This window comes from Carlito syrichta, unplaced genomic scaffold (assembly GCF_000164805.1).
Source record: "Carlito syrichta isolate Samal-C Ts95f unplaced genomic scaffold, Tarsius_syrichta-2.0.1 Scaffold306751, whole genome shotgun sequence".
Taxonomy (NCBI): Eukaryota; Metazoa; Chordata; class Mammalia; order Primates; family Tarsiidae; genus Carlito; species Carlito syrichta.
Genome location: NW_007250847.1, coordinates 92,801 through 112,382, shown reverse-complemented (window position 1 = coordinate 112,382; position 19,582 = coordinate 92,801). Strand labels below are relative to the sequence as shown.

The following is a 19,582-nucleotide window of genomic DNA, read 5'->3' as shown; positions in this document are numbered from 1 at the left end:
TTTCCTTCCTATTTACCAAGCTTGCTCTGTTCTTTCTTCCATTTTATGTCCAAGAAAGCTCTGCCCAGTGTCCACCTGGCAATCTCAGGCAGAGGAGGGACTTGGGCATGAGGGCCCCTGAACTCTGTTTTCTCTGCCTGGTTTGAAGGGAGCTGGAGAGGCTGGCAAAGGAGATGCAAGAAAAGAAGCTACAGCAGGAGCTCGAGCGACAAAAGGAAGAGGATGAGCTGAAACGGAAGATCAAAAAACCAAAACAAGGACCCATAAAGGAGGAAATCCCCCTGAGGAAATCTCAAGTAACAAGCAAGCAGGTAGCAACACCCACTTCTCCCTAGTGGAGAGAAGATGAGGGCGTCTACTAGAACCAGCCAGTCAGCCTATCATATTTCCCTTCCAGAAAATTAGCCTGATCATATTTATGTTTTGTCATGGAGCAGAAGGTAGGAGGAAAGGGAATGACATTTGTTGAATGGTGATTGTATATCAATTGCTGTGCCTCTGTGGTACAATCGTGTCATTTTGGCATCCCTCATCATGCAAAGTTCAAAGAGATCAAGTCAGTTCTAGGACCTCACTCAATTATATCTGGCCATAGTCTTTCCTCCTTCCACTGCCCCTGAAGGCCTCTGATTGGTGCTAGATAGGCTAATATTAAAGATTTGCCTCCAGGAAGCCTCATTGCCAATGAGCCTGTGTGTTCAATCAAGAGCACACTGTAGGCAACAGTCAGGGAAGATGCTCCAGCATGAGCTTATCCTTGCAGAGAAGTGCCACAGGTTTTCAGCCCACCATGCTTAGCATTCACCTTCCTGCCCACTGTGAAGGGGAGGACAGAGTGGCTACAGGAGCCCCCAACAGTGGTGATCATGGCCAAAGGCTGTGACTAGCTGGTATGGGCAGCAGCTGTTTAAGCATCACCAATCCTGAGAGTGAAGCTGAAACCAGACTCCCAGACAGGATGCAGACCAAGTAGGTAAGTGAGAGACAGTGATAGTAGCTGGGTTGACATAAGGGCAGAGGAATCAGTGTGTAGGGGTCTCAACCACAGAGAACTCAAGAGGAACAGGGTCTGAGCACTCATAACTGGACACAGGTTGAGATGCCTGATGTTGCTGACCTGAAGGAAATATATGACATCTCAGGCTGAGAATAAAATGGAGTGTCCAGGAGAAAATTACAAGAACTGGTCCCTATCTCTCCTGGGTGATTTGTTCATGAAGCCAGAGAGGAGAAATCGAGTTGTGTTTCATCCATTCTTTTTGCAATTAACAAAGTCAATTTTTTAGAATAAGTTCAGAATAATCTATGCAGAAGTTATCTTTCCAAACTTGCTTTTAAAAGACATTTTATTCATCATTAATAGAAAGACTATTTGGAGCATGATAGCCTCAAATTATGCCCACTGATTTCATCTTCAGAGTCTCCAGCTGGGATCTGTTGGAACTTTTAAGTGGGAACATGTGAATTTCCCTATTTTATTTATGTAAGCAGTTTCACTACTTGGGATTTATAATGATTCCTGAATTTTTAGGTTGGGAACCATTAGCCACTAACTTTTCAAAATCGCTTCTCCTTCATTTTCTCTCCTCTCCCTCTAATATTCCAATCATACGTGTGTGAGGCCTTTTTGAAGACTCTTCACAATATTGCATATGTCTCTAATGCTTTTCTATGTTTGCACATTTTTGTTTCTCCCTGCTTCACAGTGGATATTTTCTTCTGACATATTGTCTAGCTCACCATCTTTCTTCAGTAAGGTCGAATCTGCTGTTTAAACTTCCTGTCAGTTCTTCATTTTGTTATTGCATTAGGAAGCTATTAATTCTGTTCTTACTGTTTCTAGTTCTCTTCAAAATTTTCAGTTCTCAATTGTCTTTCAATTCTTTCAACATATTAAACATATCTTTTTCAAATTCTTGACTAATCACACCAATACATGGATGCCCTGCAGTCTAGTCTGTTGTCTGTCTTTTGCTCTTGGTTTAAGATCACATGGTCTTGTCTTTTTAGGTGCCAGGTTATTTTTTGAAGGCCAGATATTGCACAGAAAAAACTAAAGAAATAATTTGAGGCTCTGGATAGTGTTATCTTCTCTAGAGAGAATCGCTGTTTGTTCTGACAGACAGCTAGGTTAGGTTAGAAGCGCTAGAAATCTTTTTTTTTTTTTTTTTGAGTTGGAGTCTCACTCATTCGCCCAGACTGGAGTGCAGTGGCCGCTCCCGGCCACCGCAGCCTCGACCTGCTGGGCTCCGGCGATCCTTCCGCCTCAGCCTTCCGAGTAGCCAGAATTATAGGCATGCGCTACCACGCCCGGCTGATTTTTTGATTTATTGTAGAGATGAGGTCTCACTGCCCAGGCGGGTCTCGAACCCACGGGCTCAGGCAATCCACTCACCTCAGCCTCCCAAAGGCACGGGATTACAGGCTGAGCCACCGAGCCCAGCTTCTAGAAATCTTAATTCAATCAGGACTGAGAAAATTATAAGCTGAGCTTCAGTCCACAGGAGGCATAGGCTGTTTCAGGCTGATCCTGACTCCTAATATGGATCCTTTCAGAGCCCTAACTCAGTCTAGGGGATTCACCAGAACCTCTTTTCCTTGGCAGGCCTGAAGTCTGATTTTTTGAACCCCAGCCCATGAGTCTGTCAACAAGCATTACTCAGCTTCTCAGCCACACTTTTTTCCCCCAAAATGCCCTTTAGGGAAAAGCAGCCCCAAATGCTGGGTCCGCTACTCTCCTAGAACTTAACCTGCAACTCATTATTGCCTTTTTGGCTTTGCAGTACTTTCAAACACATGAGCTCTTAAAATGTTTTTTGCAGACTTCCTACTTGTGTGTGTTGAATGTTATCAAATAATTTTTCTGCAGCCATGATTATGTTTATTTTCCTTCTTCAATCAGATCAAGTGGTAGGTTACAGATTACATTACTGAATCAGTTTGTTTTAGTATTAAAGATTTATTCAGCTTTTCTCTTGCTTTCCAAGTCAATTTGGTCACTCATGGTTTTCTTAAAAAGTATCCACTTTATCATATTTTTAGATTTATTGGCATAAGGTAAATCATGGTGTTATCTTACTATCTTTTAAATCTGTTTTGTATCTACAGTTATGTCCTCTTTATTATTTTATATGTTGTTTATTTGTACTTCTTTCAATTCTTTTTCTTTTTTTCTTGATCATTCTTGCTAGAAGTTTATCATTTCAAAAGAAATAACTTTTGCATATGTGGATTATCTCCATTGTATGTTTTCTATCTAATTTGTTTTTGTTCCTGTCTTTTTATAATTTCATTCTTTCTACTTTCTTTGTGTTACTATTCTGTTCTTTTTCTAACTTCTTAAGGTGGATTCTTATCTTATTAATTTTCAATTATTTTTTTCAAATTATTAAAAGTTATAAAAGCATTAAAAGATAAATACATTTCCAAACATTTAGATATATCCCTCAAGTGTTGATTTTCAATGTTTTCATTGTTGTTCAATTCTAAATATTTTCTATTATCCTTTATGGCTGCTTCTTTAACCAATGAATTATTTCAAAGTGTATTTTTCAACTTTCAAATGAATGGCTTCATTTTGGCTTTCTTTTTTTGGAGTTAGAGTATATCTTCAGAGAATATTCTATGTCATATTAGTCTTTCACACCTATCCAGCCTTGCTATATGGCTTCATATGTGATTCATTTTTGTAACTGTTCTGCAAGTATTTGAATAGTATATATATTTTTTTCTGCATCTATTCACTCAAGCTTATTAATCGTGCTGTTACAATCTTCTATACTCTTAGTCATTTATTATCTCTAGCTGCTCTATTCTGGGCTACTACAATCTTCCAAGTACAAGTCCTTCCCTCGCTGGACCTCACCTTCCATGTCAACCTGGATATCTTGGCAGTGGCTCTCCAGACTGAGAGTGAAACTGTGGGTGCCAGTCCCTCCTCACCCCAGACAAGCTGCAGTAAGATGCTAGAACTCCTCCATAATGCAGTTGTGCCAGCCTGTCATGTCGCTCCCTCCCCAGGCTGTGTTAGGAGATGGAGAAATGGAATAAGAGGAGGTGCAGTGAGAGGAAGGGAAAGCCAGCCCCTGGTCACTCATCCTCCAAGCCTGAAGCAGGCCTGAACTTAGGGGAGGAGAGGAGCTCGGCCTGGGAAGGGGAACACTGGGCAGAACAGACGATAGTGATCACTAGACTGAACTGAACTTTGTGTCAACAAAGAATGATCCAAAAAGCTACAGAACCTGCCTGAGGATTTCATCCAGGGGAGGGGAAAATCAGAGCCCATAAAGCAGTTTAAAAGGGCAGTAAGAACAAGAATAAAGTCGATTTCTCTATGCCCAATTCATTAAATAGACACATATTTTTTGAAGCCTGGGGTGAGTCAGATTCTAAACTCCCATTTGTTCCCAGTAATACCCACTATATATACAAAAACCTGTGTGGTCTTAATAACCTCACACAGGCACTGTTGTGAGCTTTTTACATGTATTCACATATTTAATTCTCAACAGTCCTCTGGAGTAGTTATTAATATTACTATCCTCATTATACGGATGAAACAGAGAGGTTAAGTCCTCACCCCAGGTCTCACAGCAAGCAAGTGCAGCCAGGATTGGACCACTACATGTCATGGCATATCCCAGGGCACCTGAAATCACGTCACAGAAGGCTCATTTTGCTGGTGTTTTCCCCTTGGTTCTTTAGAATAGCAGCTGTCAACCAGGAATGCATATTAAAACCACTCTGCACCTTTTTCAAAATGTGCAATGCCAGGACCTAGCCAGATCTATAACAGGGAAGGACCATGGAATGTATATTTAGATAAAAGCTCCCAAATGATTCTCAAGCACTACCTTAGTGTGCAAAAGAGGTGCCTGGATTCCAGGAGGCCTTCTTATGAAACAGTCCCTCGGCTGTTCCTTATACAATTTGCTCCACCTTAAAAAACCGTTTTAAGCATGTTTTCTGTGTTGTGCCTTCTAGGTTCTTCCTTTCACCAAACTAGAAATCAAGACAGAGACAAGCGAAAGGAAAATATCTGTCAGGGAGCAAATAGCGTCTGAGAAGGAGGAACCGAACAAGAAAAAAAAGAACACGGCCGATGGCAACATGCTTGTGTTTCCGCTGGCCCTGGACCAAGAAGACAGTGAAGGGGACCTCCAGAAAGACACTGACAAGCAACTGGCTCAGACATTTAAGGCCTACGAGTTGAGTCTGAAGGATGTCCAGAGCATCCTCATGTACTGGGACCGGAAGCAAGGAGTTCAGCTGCCTCACGCAGGGATGGAGGAGGTGCCCCACGAGCCAGAAGACCAGCGTCAGGTTCCCTCGGGTGGGCGCAGGGGCCGCAAGGACCGTGAGAGGGAGCGCTTGGAAAAGGAGCGAGCGGAGAAGGAGCGCTTGGAGAGGGAGAAGGCCGAGAGGGAGCGTCTGGAGAAGCTGCGGGCCATGGAAGAGCGCAGCGACGCGGAGGGGGAAGGAGAGGAAGATCGTGAAGGGAAGAAGGACCTTGGTGTGCCTTTCCTCAACATCCAGACACCAGACTTTGAAGGCTCCAGCTGGAAGCAGGCTCTGGAGAATGACAAACTTCCCAAATGGGACCAGGTACAGACTCCCTTCCAGGTAGAAAAGTAACAAATCAGGCGGCAAGTGCTGTGCTAATAATCATCAGTGGTGTTTCTAGCTAAAATCCAAATCCCCTTAATTCTATTCATCCTTATATCCCCCTTGATATTAAGATAGTTATGACTAAGGGACCTTTTTCTACTTGGCAAAAGAAAATCCATAGAAAGTTCCACAGATCTCAATTATTTTATCTCACTTTATAGAAAGTCACCCATACAGTTGATTTTTAATTTTGGCAATGCTGATGCTAATGGGGTAGCAAAGCAGGTATGCTTTGGGGTGAAGCAAGAGACCCATCCATGCCAAAATCACATTCCCACAAGCCTGGCACAGTGACAGTGATTATCCTATTAGTTAGCTTTTTGTTCCTATAAACAAAAGTATCGCACACCCAAAAGCTATCTTTGGTCGCCGTTTGGAAGAGAGGCTTATTATAGTCTTTTGTCTAGGGACAAACTTCTTCCATAAAGGATCAGAAAGTAAGTATCTAGACTGCAGATCATGTGGTCTCTGTCACAACAACTCAACTCTGCCTTCAGAGAGTGAAAGCAACTACCAGCAACATGTGACCAAATGTGCATGGCTGTGTTCCAATGCAAATTTATTTACAAAATCAAATAGCAGGTCAGATTTGGTCTGGGCTCCACCATTAGCTACCCTCTGGTTTAGTTTATCAGAAACTAGGCACAACCTTAAAAAGTAGAGAACAGAGCCTAGAAGGGATACCCAACAGGTCAGGGTTGATGAGAGGATGAGAGTAATCCCCCAAGAGGGCAGGTTTCAGTATAATGCAGCCTCACAATAAGAGTCTTGCCACAGTGGTTCTACGTGGCACCAAGGAGGGGAGGACATTGGAGGACACACAACACCAGTTCTACTCATCTCACAGTTTTACTGCCTGTTGGGTACAATGTTCACTATTTGGGTAATGGGCTCAATTGAAGCCCAAACTCACTATCACATAATAGACCCATGTAACAAACTTGCACATGTACTCTCTAAATGTCAAATTTTTAAAAAATCACCAGTGGGAAAAAAAGAAATGTTTTATGAAAAAGAGCTATGACAAGAACATCTTCTTGCTTTGTTGTATACTCTCTACCTTCCAAGTCATAGGGAAGGCTGCTGCTTGAAGAACGCCCTGGTTCTGGTAATTTCATAATTGGTACAAATTACTTATGCATCTTCTCACAGACATTCTAAATCCTGGGAAGTAACTTGGCTATATAGTACAGGAAATGCTCTTAGCTCCCTGACCCACAGGATGAGAAACACAGGATAACATGAAGGTAGTCAGTTACTTGCTAGACCTACCAAGCCTCGTGTCCATAGAATGGACACTCAGGTGGGCTATGACATTTATTACTGTGATAACAGCTACTAATCTAGGGACAGCATGCATATTCTGAGGGTCTTTACAATGCTGGGAAGGATGTTGCTACCAAATTTTCAACCCGTTTGTTCTAGAGATTTCTCATTCATGATATATCATCTCAAAATGCGAGAATGCTGTAGGAATACGTTTTCTCCCTCTCAAGTTTCTTCTGACTTCTCCATTCCCAATCTCTACCCCATTTCCAGAACCTTTGCTTTATTTTTTCTTTGCTGTATTTGACTTGTTCTCATCCTAACTTTCTTTCACCTTTGGAAGGAAGGAAACACTTGAAGCAAAAGAAAAATTGATATGAAATCTAAAAATAGATGGAACTCTATATTATTGGCATCAGAACCTTAAGAGCTGGTCTCTTCAATTTAAACAGATTTATTGAGTGCCTACTATGTGCTAGGCTATGTGCTATATCCACCTGGTTCTATCCTAATGGAGTCTACAGTCCAGTTGCAAAGACAGACAAACAATAAGATGTGACAAAGTCTATGATAAGAGAGGCATAGGACTGTGCACAGAAAATTAACAATGGCCCTTTCCTTTAGATCCTAGATATCTTGGGTCTGGGTTCCTCCGGACCACCCATCCCACCTCCTGCCTTGTTCTCAATTATCTCCTACCCTGTGAAGCGGCTGCCTTTGGTCACAACAGACATCCTAAAGCATTTTGTATTTGTGGCCCCATCATCTGATGAGCTCTCCCTGCTGGATGAGAAAAAAGAAGTGGACCCAGAGTCAGACTTGCTGACCTCCACAAGCACTACAAAGGTAAAGCATGAGCAGCTTGCTCTCCTACCCTTGGCAGGACTTCAGAGGGCAGGGAGAGAAGATCACCCTTCACGTGGCCACAAATTGAGTCTAGACTGAGGTGTGTTTCCCTCAACTTGTTGGAGATCCTAAGATTGTTCTACTTCCCAAGAGAAAACTAACAATGATTGATTCTCTTCTTCTGACCTTTCCAATCCCCATGGGAGGGTTTAGGGATCTTGTCAAAGGATTCTAAAGCTCACTTGCAGAAAAATAAGCAAAACCAGCTCTTTTACAAAGGTATTAAAATATATTTTGAAGCTAAGGTGATTCACAGTGTTTAAGAATACAAGAACCAACAGATGCAAGTTAGGGGAACATACACCACTGGAAAAGGATACCTTATTCAAAGAAATTGGGATGGGAAGATTGGATATTTTGGACAAGGTCACCGTTTATCTCCTCACCTGACACAATACAGTTAAATTAATTCCAGTTGGATTAAAATATAAATAATCAAAATAAAATCACTTAGTGATAGAAAAAAATGCCAGGGATGCCAAAAAAATGTATACATATTTTAAGAGACATTCATAATCAGAAGTGTCTGGATGCTGATGTTAACTAGTTTGAGCACCTTTTGTAATTGCAGAAGTCAAATGTGACTTGTATTCATCTTATTGAATATTATAATTTTAATAGTCTTTTCCAGCCGGGCTTGGTGGCTCAGCCTGTAATCCCGCGCCTTTGGAAGGCTGAGGTGAGTGGTTTGCCTGAGCCCGTGTGTTTCAGACCTGCCTGGGCAACTTGGCGAGACCTCATCTCTACAATAAATCAAAAATTAGCCGGGCGTGGTAGCACGCGCCTGTAGTTCCAGCTACTCGGAAGGCTGAGGCGGAAGGATCGCCAGAGCCCAGCAGGTCGAAGCTGGAGCGGCCACTGCACTGCAGTCTGGGTGACAGAGTGAGACTCCAACTCAAAAAAAAAAAAATAGTCTTTTCCTTTCTTAATATGTGTATACATTTTTGACACCCTCTGTATATACAATTTATAGAATAACCACAAAGGGAAATATTGACCAATAATGTGCAGAAATTAAAAATTATACAAGGGGGCATCCCCAAAAACTGGAATTTATTTATAAAAAATTGTGTATTTATTCTTGCATGTTTCAACTTCAATCACCTTCAAAGTGTTCTCCGTTTGATGAAATTCACCTATTTAGACACTTTTTCCACTGCTCAAAACAGCTTTTGAACTTGTCGATTTTGATGCCTTTTCATGTTTCTGCTGTTTTTTTGTTTCACCTGTTCCACATTGGCAAAACATTTCCCTCTGAGGACTTTTTTCATCCAAGGAAACAAAAAAAAATTGCTCAGGATGAAATTGGGTGAAAGTAGGGAGGGTGGGGCATGGGGGTCATGCTGTTTTGGGTCAAAAACTGCTAAACCCTCAGCACGGTATGAGAGGTATGCTCGTAAATCACCATTATGAAATGGGAAAACAGTTGAAAAAACTTCACTAAAGCCGATCACAGCCTCTCACAACAATGCTAGCTGATACACTGATGCTGATGCTTTCCTAAAATACTTACCTAGCAGGGAAAGCCTGTACTACAAGGAGCCCATCCACCAAAAAATAATCCCAGATTTTTGGGGGACTCCCCTCGGAGAGGGGCTTTTTATTCCCAAAGAAGAATGGTAGCCCACAATTTGAAGTTCTTCATACAACCTTCTATAAACCATACACACTACAGTTCAAATCATATTATTTTCTCCAGGGGTAGGGAACTGGAATAAAGGCCCAAAGAGAGCAAATAAAATCACCTGTAGTCTCTTCCTACAGTATAATTAGATGACAGAGACTATCCCAAACTTTAATTTACAAGTTGGTAGGAAATCAACATTTGAGGTCAACAGCTTTGTTGAGCATGCCTCACCAGAGCAGAGTCCATAGTGAAATTTCAAATTAAAAAGATAAAGAGGAAAAAAATCACTACTATCATCAGAGCTAACAATTGTACCAACCCTTATTCTGAAAACTGGCCATGAAGAAGAAAGAATTAAACATTCTTTAAGCTATCATTTTAGGAGGAACTTTAATTCTTCCCTAGTTGACAAATGAAAGCTGTTTATTCTAGAAGAATGGCTGCTTGCAATTATAGAAAGAAGGGTAGAATTAGAAAATCACTATTTTGTTAGCCCCAGTGAAACAATTGACTAAGGATCGTCAGTGGATGCAAAAATCTTAGGTGAAAAGCTGTCTGGGAACAAGATACTGACACTAGCCTGGACACCAGCCCACAGTCACTGGCAGCATCACCCTCACCACATGAACATGCTTTAAACTTGCCATCATGAATCAACCTTGTGTTACTTGTTCCCTGTTGTGATGGAGTATGAAGTCCCTGGCATCATCTATGAATCTAATCAAACTTTTAAGCTTTGTTTTCAGTTTGCAGGAAATACAGAGAATAAAGGAGTAAGTTAAATGACACTGTGAGAATGGTCAGAAAAATTCAGACTATGGGATATTCTATAAGGACACAGATCTAGCCTCTCCAAAAAATCAATGGATAGGAGGGTCTAGATTAAAAGATACCAAAGAAACATAACAACAAAATGCAACATAGGAACCTTGATTAGATACAAACCTGGGGGGGGGGGGGAAGGGCTATAAAACACATGCCTGAAGAAATGGGAAAATTTTAATATGAACTGTGTACTAGAATAATATTATGGAGTTATTATTGTTCATTTACTTAGGTGTGATAATAGTACTGTGGTAGTACAAGAGAATGTCCTTGCTCTGAGGAGATGCAAGTATTTAGAGGCAAGGAGTCATCATGTCTGCAACTTACCTTCAAATGACTCAAAGAAAAAGCAATAGATAGACTTGCCTAAATGGTAACAATTGTTGAAACTAGTTATTGCATCTTCTCTATTAAAAAAAGGTGAAAGTGATACATTAAAAGACCATAAAAAAGGAAAAATGTGATCAGGAAACATGAAAACACTATGAGAAAAATGGGAACTTCTTATTCAACATGGCAGATTAAATGCATGTGTTTATCTCTACTCTCACCCAAACAGTAAGAATTTTTTTAAGATATAAATCCTAAGAACAAAGAGAAGGGGAAAGAGGTGATGATGAATAGAATATGCCAGCAAAATATTGGAAAGTAGAAGACAAGTGAATGGGATAATTGACCTAGCAACACCAAAAAAGCTGGAAGCCCCACTGGCTATGGTAGGCCCAGCCAGGAACTAACACTTTGGCTCCCCGCCAGCTTCAAGCTTTCTCTGGGATTTTGGCCTTCTTCTCAGGGAACAGGGTGCCAAGGAAAACGCTGGTCTTGTCACTACCACATGAGGCTGAACCCTACTCTGCTCTAGGCATCCTGACCATACAAGCACCATCAGCCCAGACTGCAGGCGTGTTGTAGGCATTTCTGTCTTCTGTTTGCATGTATATAAGGTGAATATTTAAGACTTTGTGCTCATTTAATTAAGGCCCAAGAGGAGCAGACCACTTCATCTAAGGGGAGCAGACAGAAAATGAAAGAAAAAGCAGAACAAGTTCGCGACAACCAGAAGGACAAGCGTCGTGTGCCCTTTACCAGGAAGGTCCTTTCTGGGGTAACTACTGGAACCGTTGCCCCCCTGTCAGACATAGACCAGAATAACTTCAGTGGGCAGCACTCTCAGGAGAAATTTATCAGGTGGGTTTCCCAGCAACCCAGGGTGGGGGAATGCTAAAGCCCCAAATGGAGGGTGCAGCTATCATAGCACCAGATGGGAATGAGGTTGTCCTTCCCCATGTGGGGCCCCATGGGCCACCATGCCCAAGTCCAGCAGGACAGGACTTCTCCCAGGCAGCTCTCCTGGCTTTTCCCACTTTAAAAATCTGCATGGTTATTTGCAGACTGAATCACTTCCGGTGGATCGTGCCAGCCAATGGTGAGGTAACATTGCGTGTGCATTTCTCTTCTTCTGATCTCGGGAACTTTGATCAAACTTTTAACTTTGAGATCCTTGGAACTCGCCGCCAGTACCAGCTTTATTGTCGAGGTGTCTGCACTTACCCATATATTTGCCAAGACCCAAAGTAAGTGAATTTCATTTTAAAAGGCAACATTGACAGGTACATTTTAATTTCCCCATGGCACTTTAAGCAAGGCGGCTCTTCATAATAATGTGGCGTTCTCACTCATATAATGGACCTTGAACATCCAATGTAATACTATAAGAAAATGACTGATGGTACTGGGAAACTATGGGGGGGTGGGATTAACAGTAGCAAATATCTGTCTGGGGATGGGGAAACACCTCTTATCAACAGGGTGCCTGAATGAAACATAATTGTACACCTAACCCTTAACTATACCCCACAAAACCATAATAAAAAATATTGATTAAAAAAATAATAATAATGTGGAACTGGGTAGCATCCCAGAACCTCTTGTTGGACATTGACTAAGAGCCACAGGGATGACATGATATCACGAGGTGTTTCTAGATGGAGATAAAGAGGATGATAATAGAAAGGATAAATAAAATGGTAGGGGAAAACGTCTTCCTTTGGCAAGTTAGTTTGCTTATTTAACTATTAAACAAATATAAACCGTTTTTATCCTATAATAATTTTTCTCTGAGCTATTGAACACCACTGTGCAACTTGTGCACTACATGAAGTTCCCTGACTGAGCAAGCTAGCAGGTGACTCCCCCTGGAGAAGGGAGCCTTTATGGCTTGTCTACCCAGAGGGGTTTTTTTATGATTCTCAACTGAAGGGCCACATTGGACCAAGGAATTCAGAAGCTAACTAATGCCTATCAGAACTAGTTTTCCATAGGGATTCTCAGGAATTTTTCTAGCTGGGCGCACTAAGATAGAACATCCAACTCAGCTCTATGACCAGCCTTCATTGTGGAAGACACTACTGGGAATCTTTTTTCTCAAGTTCAAACCATACTATCCTCTCTGGAGGTGGGGGTGGGCTGGGATAATGGCTCAACAGAAGTTCTCAAATTAAGCCCCTCTGTCTTCAAACATCTGGACCCCCTGCTGAACAGAGGGTATTGGGTTCATGTAAGCATCACATGGAAGCATTGAATTTCTGTTCAGATAGCCCCTCTGCACCTCTTCCTCCCCTATGTTCAGAATGGTATTCCCTCAGTGGAAGATGGACATGACAGCAGATGAGGTCATCTTTAAGAAGTATATTATAAGCATGGAGAGGTTTTACTTCGGGCCACTGCTTTGTGGAAAATCAAGAGATAAGTAAGTGTTTCATTATTTCAAAGCAGACTTTAGACTCCTGGGTTGGGCTCATGAATAGTACAAGTAGGGCTCTTATGTATATAGATGTAACTTTTAATAATGTTTGCTCAATTAGCCCCAAACCACAAATCAGGAGAACTGAGTTTTTGTGTCCCAAGCTTCTGCTAAGCAACCAGATAAATCAAGGTGCCATTTTCCCAAATGGAAAATCTGAAAGAGGACTAGCTTTCAGAAGAGTAAGATCAGAAGTTTACTTTGGGATATGTTTAGTTTGAGATTCTTGGAAGATATCTCTAATAGCCACATAAAGCAGGGAATAGGTTATATGGTTTTGATTCTCAAAGAAGAGGTCTGTCTTTAAGACAACAAAGCCATAGGCAAGAATGACCTTTCCTGAGAGAGGACTTTATACTAGGAAGAGAAGCATCAAGGATGGAGTCTCAAAGAACTCCACCACACACAAGAGGAGGAGCCAACAAAGACGAGAAAAAGGACCAGAGCCCTTGGGGAAACCAGAAAAGGTGGTGTCATGGAGCCATGAAAAGAGGGCACGGTCACTACATTGAATGCTGTAGGCAGGGCAGAAAGAAGAGGGTTTAGAGATCCACAGGGTTCAAAAACATAAGGGGGCCTTAGCAAGAGTCCTCTGCCCAAGAAAAGTGAGTTGAGTAGTCTAAGGGAAGTGAAAGAATGGAGACAGGATGTGAAGATAACTCTTTGGAGAAGCCTCACTGTGAGGGGAGATGGGAGAGACATGGAGTCCAGGGAAAGCTGTTCTACACTGTTGTTCTTACAGTGTTTGTATGCCAAGGGGAAGTAGAAGGAAGAGTTTGGAGTTTCAGGAGAAAGTCAAGGCCATCAATGAAATAGCACAACAGGATGTGAGGATGCTGTCCTTTGCCAGGAAGAGGGACTGTCAGTGCATACTACTAGCGGATAAAGATGAGATGGCGTCCAGTGAAGGAAGGTTTACAGATTTAGTTGGAATGGGAAGGAGTTTCCTATGCAACTATGTCTGTTTTTCCTATGACAAATGATGTGAGGTGATCCCCTGAGAGTGAAGGAAGTGAAAGAAGTTAAAAAATGTTGAGGAAAGTATGAAAAACAGTTTCTGTGGAAAATAAGAGAAGGAGTATATTAGACAAACAGATTGAGATTATCTCTCAGGCAGAATTAGGGGCCCACATGAGATTGATGATTATAAATTTTTACTGATACTAACTAGTTTTTTTCAGTTATATACAAATTTCCTGTCATATAAGCAGGAAATAAGACCAATGTCTCCAGCTTGTCTCCAGACAGCAATGATTGTGCTAACTAGAGAGAGTCTATTTCTGTGCTTCCTTAGTAGAGATTATGGGCCACCTTTGTCCTCTACTCCCTCCTTACCTCCACTTTATTCCCTGAGGTGTTAGACTGGGAAGTGAGGAGGTTAATGATGGAGAGGTTCTTCAAGGCCCAGTGGAGGGGCTAAGGAGGGAGAAGGGGTGGGAATCAGGTTGATGGACATGATGTACTGAGCAGGCTGAGGGTGAGTCAGGGAAGGGATAGTTATTCAGAGAGATACATGTCTGGGGCAATGTTGGAATTAACCAGAATGTGGGGTCAGATGACACCGATCTAGGAGAACAGCAACTTTGTTGACCCAAAACAAGGCCTGGTGCAACTAGATATTATTCTTGTATTCTTGTAAACCTTGCTAGGCTTCAGTGTCCTCATCTGTAAAATGGGAAACTAACAGCACCTACCTTAAAGATTTGTGGGGACTGAACTAGGCAATACACATGAAACTTTTACTGCTGGATGGCAGTGATTGTCAGCTAGATGTAAGGGCCACCCTCCCCTTTGATAGTTATTCATGCAGAATTCTTTCTGACTCTGTCTTTCTGACTCTGATTTAGTCTCTGTTGTTCTCTTCCCTTCTATTTTCCATCATGCCCGTACAAAAAGTGTTTTAGACTGTTTTCTGCTTTCCTGGCCTATTCTGTGATCTCTGACAATGTACATCTTTATTCCTTGTGCCTTCTCCTATGGTTCCTTTTCTGTTCAGTTACCATTAACTGGGCATCTTCCAATTCCCACAGTGCTCAACTCTGTGGAGCTCTCCCTAAGGTACCAAGGAACAAAAACCCCTCAGAACAGTGAACAAGGCCAAATGAACCCATTTGGGGTAATATTTAACATTCTATGAGGGTGTGGGAGGAAGTGGATGAGGTCATCTCAAAGTCAGATGTGAAATAACAAGTTATTCAAATGATCATATCTCCTGGGGATACAAGCACATGGAAGGATAGATATGCATATTTCTCGGTTAGAATTCTTGGCAATAATAATAGTTACTGTTCATTGGGCATTTGCTCTCTACAGCTGTCATAAGAGCTTTGATACATGATCTCATTTAATAGGCAGCAATCCTAGGAGGTATTATCATCTCATCTTAGAGATTAGAAGACTAAGGCTTAGGGGGCTCAAGTTGCAGTGTAACATTTATTCTAGATGCGAGTCTGCACACCCACAAACCTCATGTTCTTAGTCACCATGCCACTGCCTCAGTGCAGCCACACTGTCCCTTTGAACCACCTTGCTCTTCATAACCTCCTTTTCCACCTATGTTCACATTCAGTCCTCATACCCACAGCCGCATTCTTATTCATTCTTAGGTACAAGTCATCCCTGTTCCCAGGCAACATGGAGATGCTGACAATCTTAAACAATTCCCCAATGATGGTGGAAGTGTTCTTCTGTTTTCAGAATGATGTTAAAGCAAACACATACTTCCTGGAGCCGGCCAACATGATTCTGAAACCCAATGAGAAGCAGGTACAGTCACATGAAAACAAGCCACCAGGGCAAGGCTTTCTGGGATATTTAAGGCTTTCACATCTTTAGTGTAAATGTACTTTCTTTTGACTCTTCCATCAGATGCTAAACATATGGGCCTACCCTACTGCAGTTGGTGTCTTTGAAGATAGCATTGTCTGCTGCATCAAAGAAAACCCAGAGCCAGCCATCTTCAAATTAAGCTGCCAGGGAGTTCGCCCAGAATTAGAGCTGGAACCCAGGCAATTACATTTTGATCGGCTCTTGCTGCACAGGTCAGAGTTCTAGATAATGTCAGGACTGGAATGGAATTTTAAGTACATTTAGTTCTAGGGTGATAAACTCGTCCTGATTTACTCTGGATTTCCTTGGTTTTAGCACTGTAAGTTCTTTATCTTGGAATACTCCTTGGTCCTGTGCAAACTGGGATGGTCAGTAAACCTATTTAGTTAACAGATTGTTAACCTGGGTTCAGTGGATGGACTTCAACAGGGTCGAGGACTCCCTTAAAATCAACCACTAAAGTCTGTGTATGTTTGCATTCTTTTTTCAGAAGAAAATCTGGCTTTCTTCAGGTTCTTGAAGTGGTCCATTGCCCTAAAAGTTTAAAAATTTTTGGTGTAGGAGTTAGAGTACAAGCAAAGAACATTAGACCAAAACTAGAACTTCCATATTCATTCATCAGATCGCACTTATTCTAAGTAGAGATGTTTCTTTGGGGGGGGTTCTGGGAAAGAATGTTGTTATGATATGTATTCTGCATTCTGGGAAAGAATGTTGTTATGATATGTATTCTGCATCACAATCAGGCCCCATTTCCTAATCAATATTGATGAGTAAACTAAGTAATAATTGAAGTAGCCAAAAGTGCTTTTTCTGACCTCCGTGGAGAAGTCCTTATTAGAAGCAACTTTGGTAGTCAAGCAGATGATCTGATCTGTAGCCAAAGTCTTGCCACTATATCTGTTACTCTGGGCACATCAATGAATTTCTTTAAGCTTCAATTTCTTCATAGGTCACCTGAGATTAATAATATCAACTCTATTTCACTTTTGACAGTGAAATGCATTCTACCAATGTAACATTATTTTCAGGAAATTGCAGCTGACTACCTCAGTTTATCCATTTTTTAAAGTGTTATTTGCTGAACTCGGTGGCCCAGCCTATAATCCAAGCAATTTGGGAGATTGAGGCAAATGGATTGCCTGAGCCCACAGATTCAAGACCAGCCTGGGCAACTTGGCGAGGCCTCATCTCTGCAATACATCAAAACTTAGCCAAGGATGGTAGTGTGCACCTGAGGTTCCGGCTCCTTGGAAGCCTAAGGTAGAAGAATTGCCAGGCCCAGCAGGCCCTCTGTGGGAATTTTTCTGTCCTCTTAATAAATCCTGCTTTCTCAAAATAAAAAATAAAATAAAATAAAAGTGTTATTATTAGATCATGTTCAGAAACCAAATGGCAGTCTTAATAGTGGTAGTCCTGAGTCAGTAGATAAGAGTTAGTTGTCTTCCAGGCACCAGACTAGTCCAGTTCAGTGTGCTGTATGAACACTGTTAGTGATTCTAGCTTTTCAAATTACAAAGTCTCTCTTTAAAAGGTATGTTGCCCTTTAATGCTTAGAAGTTTACACTTAGTATGAATATTTGGCTGCTAACTGAAAGCAATGTTTTGAGAGAAAGTCAAGCAGATAGCACAAGTTAGGATATTTGCTTCAGGATGGGAGAGAGGAAAGAGAAAGTCGATTTTTCAAGATCAGGGATACTTGACTTTGATTCAACCATATTCTGTGCATATTTACTGCACACCTGCTGGGTCACACAGTGTTGAGGGACCATTCTAGCCACTGAGGAGTTTGAAGTCTGGTGGGGAAAACAAGCAGGTAAACAACTAATTACCTAATGCAAAGCAAGCCATCTTAGGCATATTAATGTTGAGTGATCAATAGAAACTGACCAAGGATGACCAAGATTTTGGAATTAGCAGGCACTAAGACATTAAATCAACTATTATAAATATGTACAACCTAACAGGGAAACATGTGGTCAAGATGAATACATAGATTGAGACTCTTATCAGAAAAATGGAAACTATAAAAAAGCACTAAGTGAATATTTTAGAATGGAAAAATACAACATCTAAAGTGAAAATTTTAAAGAATGAACTAATCAGCTGATTGGCTGCAGCAGATGAAAGATTTAATAAACTTGAAGATAGATTTACTATAAATTGATCAATCTGAATAATAGAAAACTACTGGTAAAAATGAGCAGAACCGCCGGGCTTGGTGGCTCAGCCTGTAATCCCGCACCTTTGGGAGGCTGAGGTGAGTGGATAGCCTGAGCCCGTGGGTTCGAGACCCGCCTGGGCAGCGAGACCTCATCTCTACAATACATCAAAAAATCAGCCAGGCGTGGTAGCGCATGCCTGTAATTCCAGCTACTTGGAAGGCTGAGACGGAAGGATCGCCGGAGCCCAGCAGGTAGAGGCTGTGGTGGCTGGGAGCGGCCACTGCACTACAGTCTGGGTGACAGAGTGAGACTCCAACTCAAAAAAAAAAAAAATGAACAGAACCCCAGTAAACAGTGGAACAATATCATGCAGTCTAGCATATTTGTAACTGGAGTCCAAAAAAGAAAAGAGAAAGAAAGGGGCAGAAAAAATATTTGAAGAGTGAATGAAATGCTCCCAAATTTGGCTTAAAAGAAAGAAATAAAGAAAGAGCATAAACTTACAGATCCAAGAAGGTTAGCAAGCCCTAAGCTGGATAAATATAGTTATAGTTCAAGTCTTGCCACTACATCTGTGACTTTGGGACCATCAATTAACCTCTCTAAGCTCAGGTTTTTATAGGTCATTCTAGGTTAATAATATCAACTCCATGTATTTTATACAACAGATTAAAGAAAGAAAACCACATCAAGGGAAAGTACAGTAATATAGTACAACTAATTAAAAAACCAGGGATGAAAAGAAAATCTTGAAAACAGTCAGGAGAAAATGACATTCATGACAGACTTCTCATCAGTAGCAATGGAAACTGGAAGACAATTGAATGACTTTTTTTCTTTGATTTCTGTTTTGTTTTTAGAATGACATTTTTAATGTGGTAAAAGAAAATGCAACTGACCCTTGCCAACACAGGCTTGAACTGTGCAAGATTGCTTACACATAGATTTTTCAACAAAACATGAACTGAAAACATAGTATTTGTGAGATGTGAAACCCACTTAAATGAAGGGTCAACTTTTCATATATGTGGGTTCCTCAGAGCCAACTGCAGGACTTAAGTATGCATGCATATGGGTATACTCAGTGGTCCTGGAACCAGTCTCCTGCATATACTGAGGATAATTGTATTATCAACCCCAAATTGTATGTCAACAAAAATATTCTTCAAAAATGAATAAAAAAATACATTTCAAGGTCTACAAAACTAAGAAAATAAACTGCCAGCACACATGCATTACAATAAATTCTAAATAAAATTCTTCAAGCTGAAGGAAAATGATATCAGGTGGAAATGTAGACCTATAGGAAGTAATAAGGAAGCACTGAAAATTTTAAATATGACCGGGCTCGGTGGCTCAGCCTGTAATCCCGCGCCTTTGGGAGGCCGAGGTGAATGGATTGCCTGAGCCCGCGGGTTCGAGACCCGCCTGGGCAAGTGAGACCTCATCTCTACAATAAATTTTTAAAAAATTAGCCGGGTGTGGTAGCGCGCG

The 19,582-nt window shown here is 41.3% G+C and overlaps 1 protein-coding gene across 1 annotated transcript in view; it reads left to right on the top strand.

The window, feature by feature from the left end:
- LOC103265684 (hydrocephalus-inducing protein homolog) overlaps positions 1-19,582 on the top strand; it is a gene marked incomplete at its 3' end in the record, with an annotated part of 243,165 nt that overhangs the window by 131,644 nt on the left and 91,939 nt on the right. The window contains exons 28-35 of the mRNA XM_021715156.1: positions 149-311; positions 4,984-5,604; positions 7,558-7,779; positions 11,271-11,479; positions 11,683-11,865; positions 12,921-13,040; positions 15,701-15,860; positions 15,963-16,135. Of these exons, the coding sequence (XP_021570831.1) occupies positions 149-311; positions 4,984-5,604; positions 7,558-7,779; positions 11,271-11,479; positions 11,683-11,865; positions 12,921-13,040; positions 15,701-15,860; positions 15,963-16,135 (1,851 nt within the window). The remainder of the gene's footprint in view (positions 1-148; positions 312-4,983; positions 5,605-7,557; positions 7,780-11,270; positions 11,480-11,682; positions 11,866-12,920; positions 13,041-15,700; positions 15,861-15,962; positions 16,136-19,582) is intronic.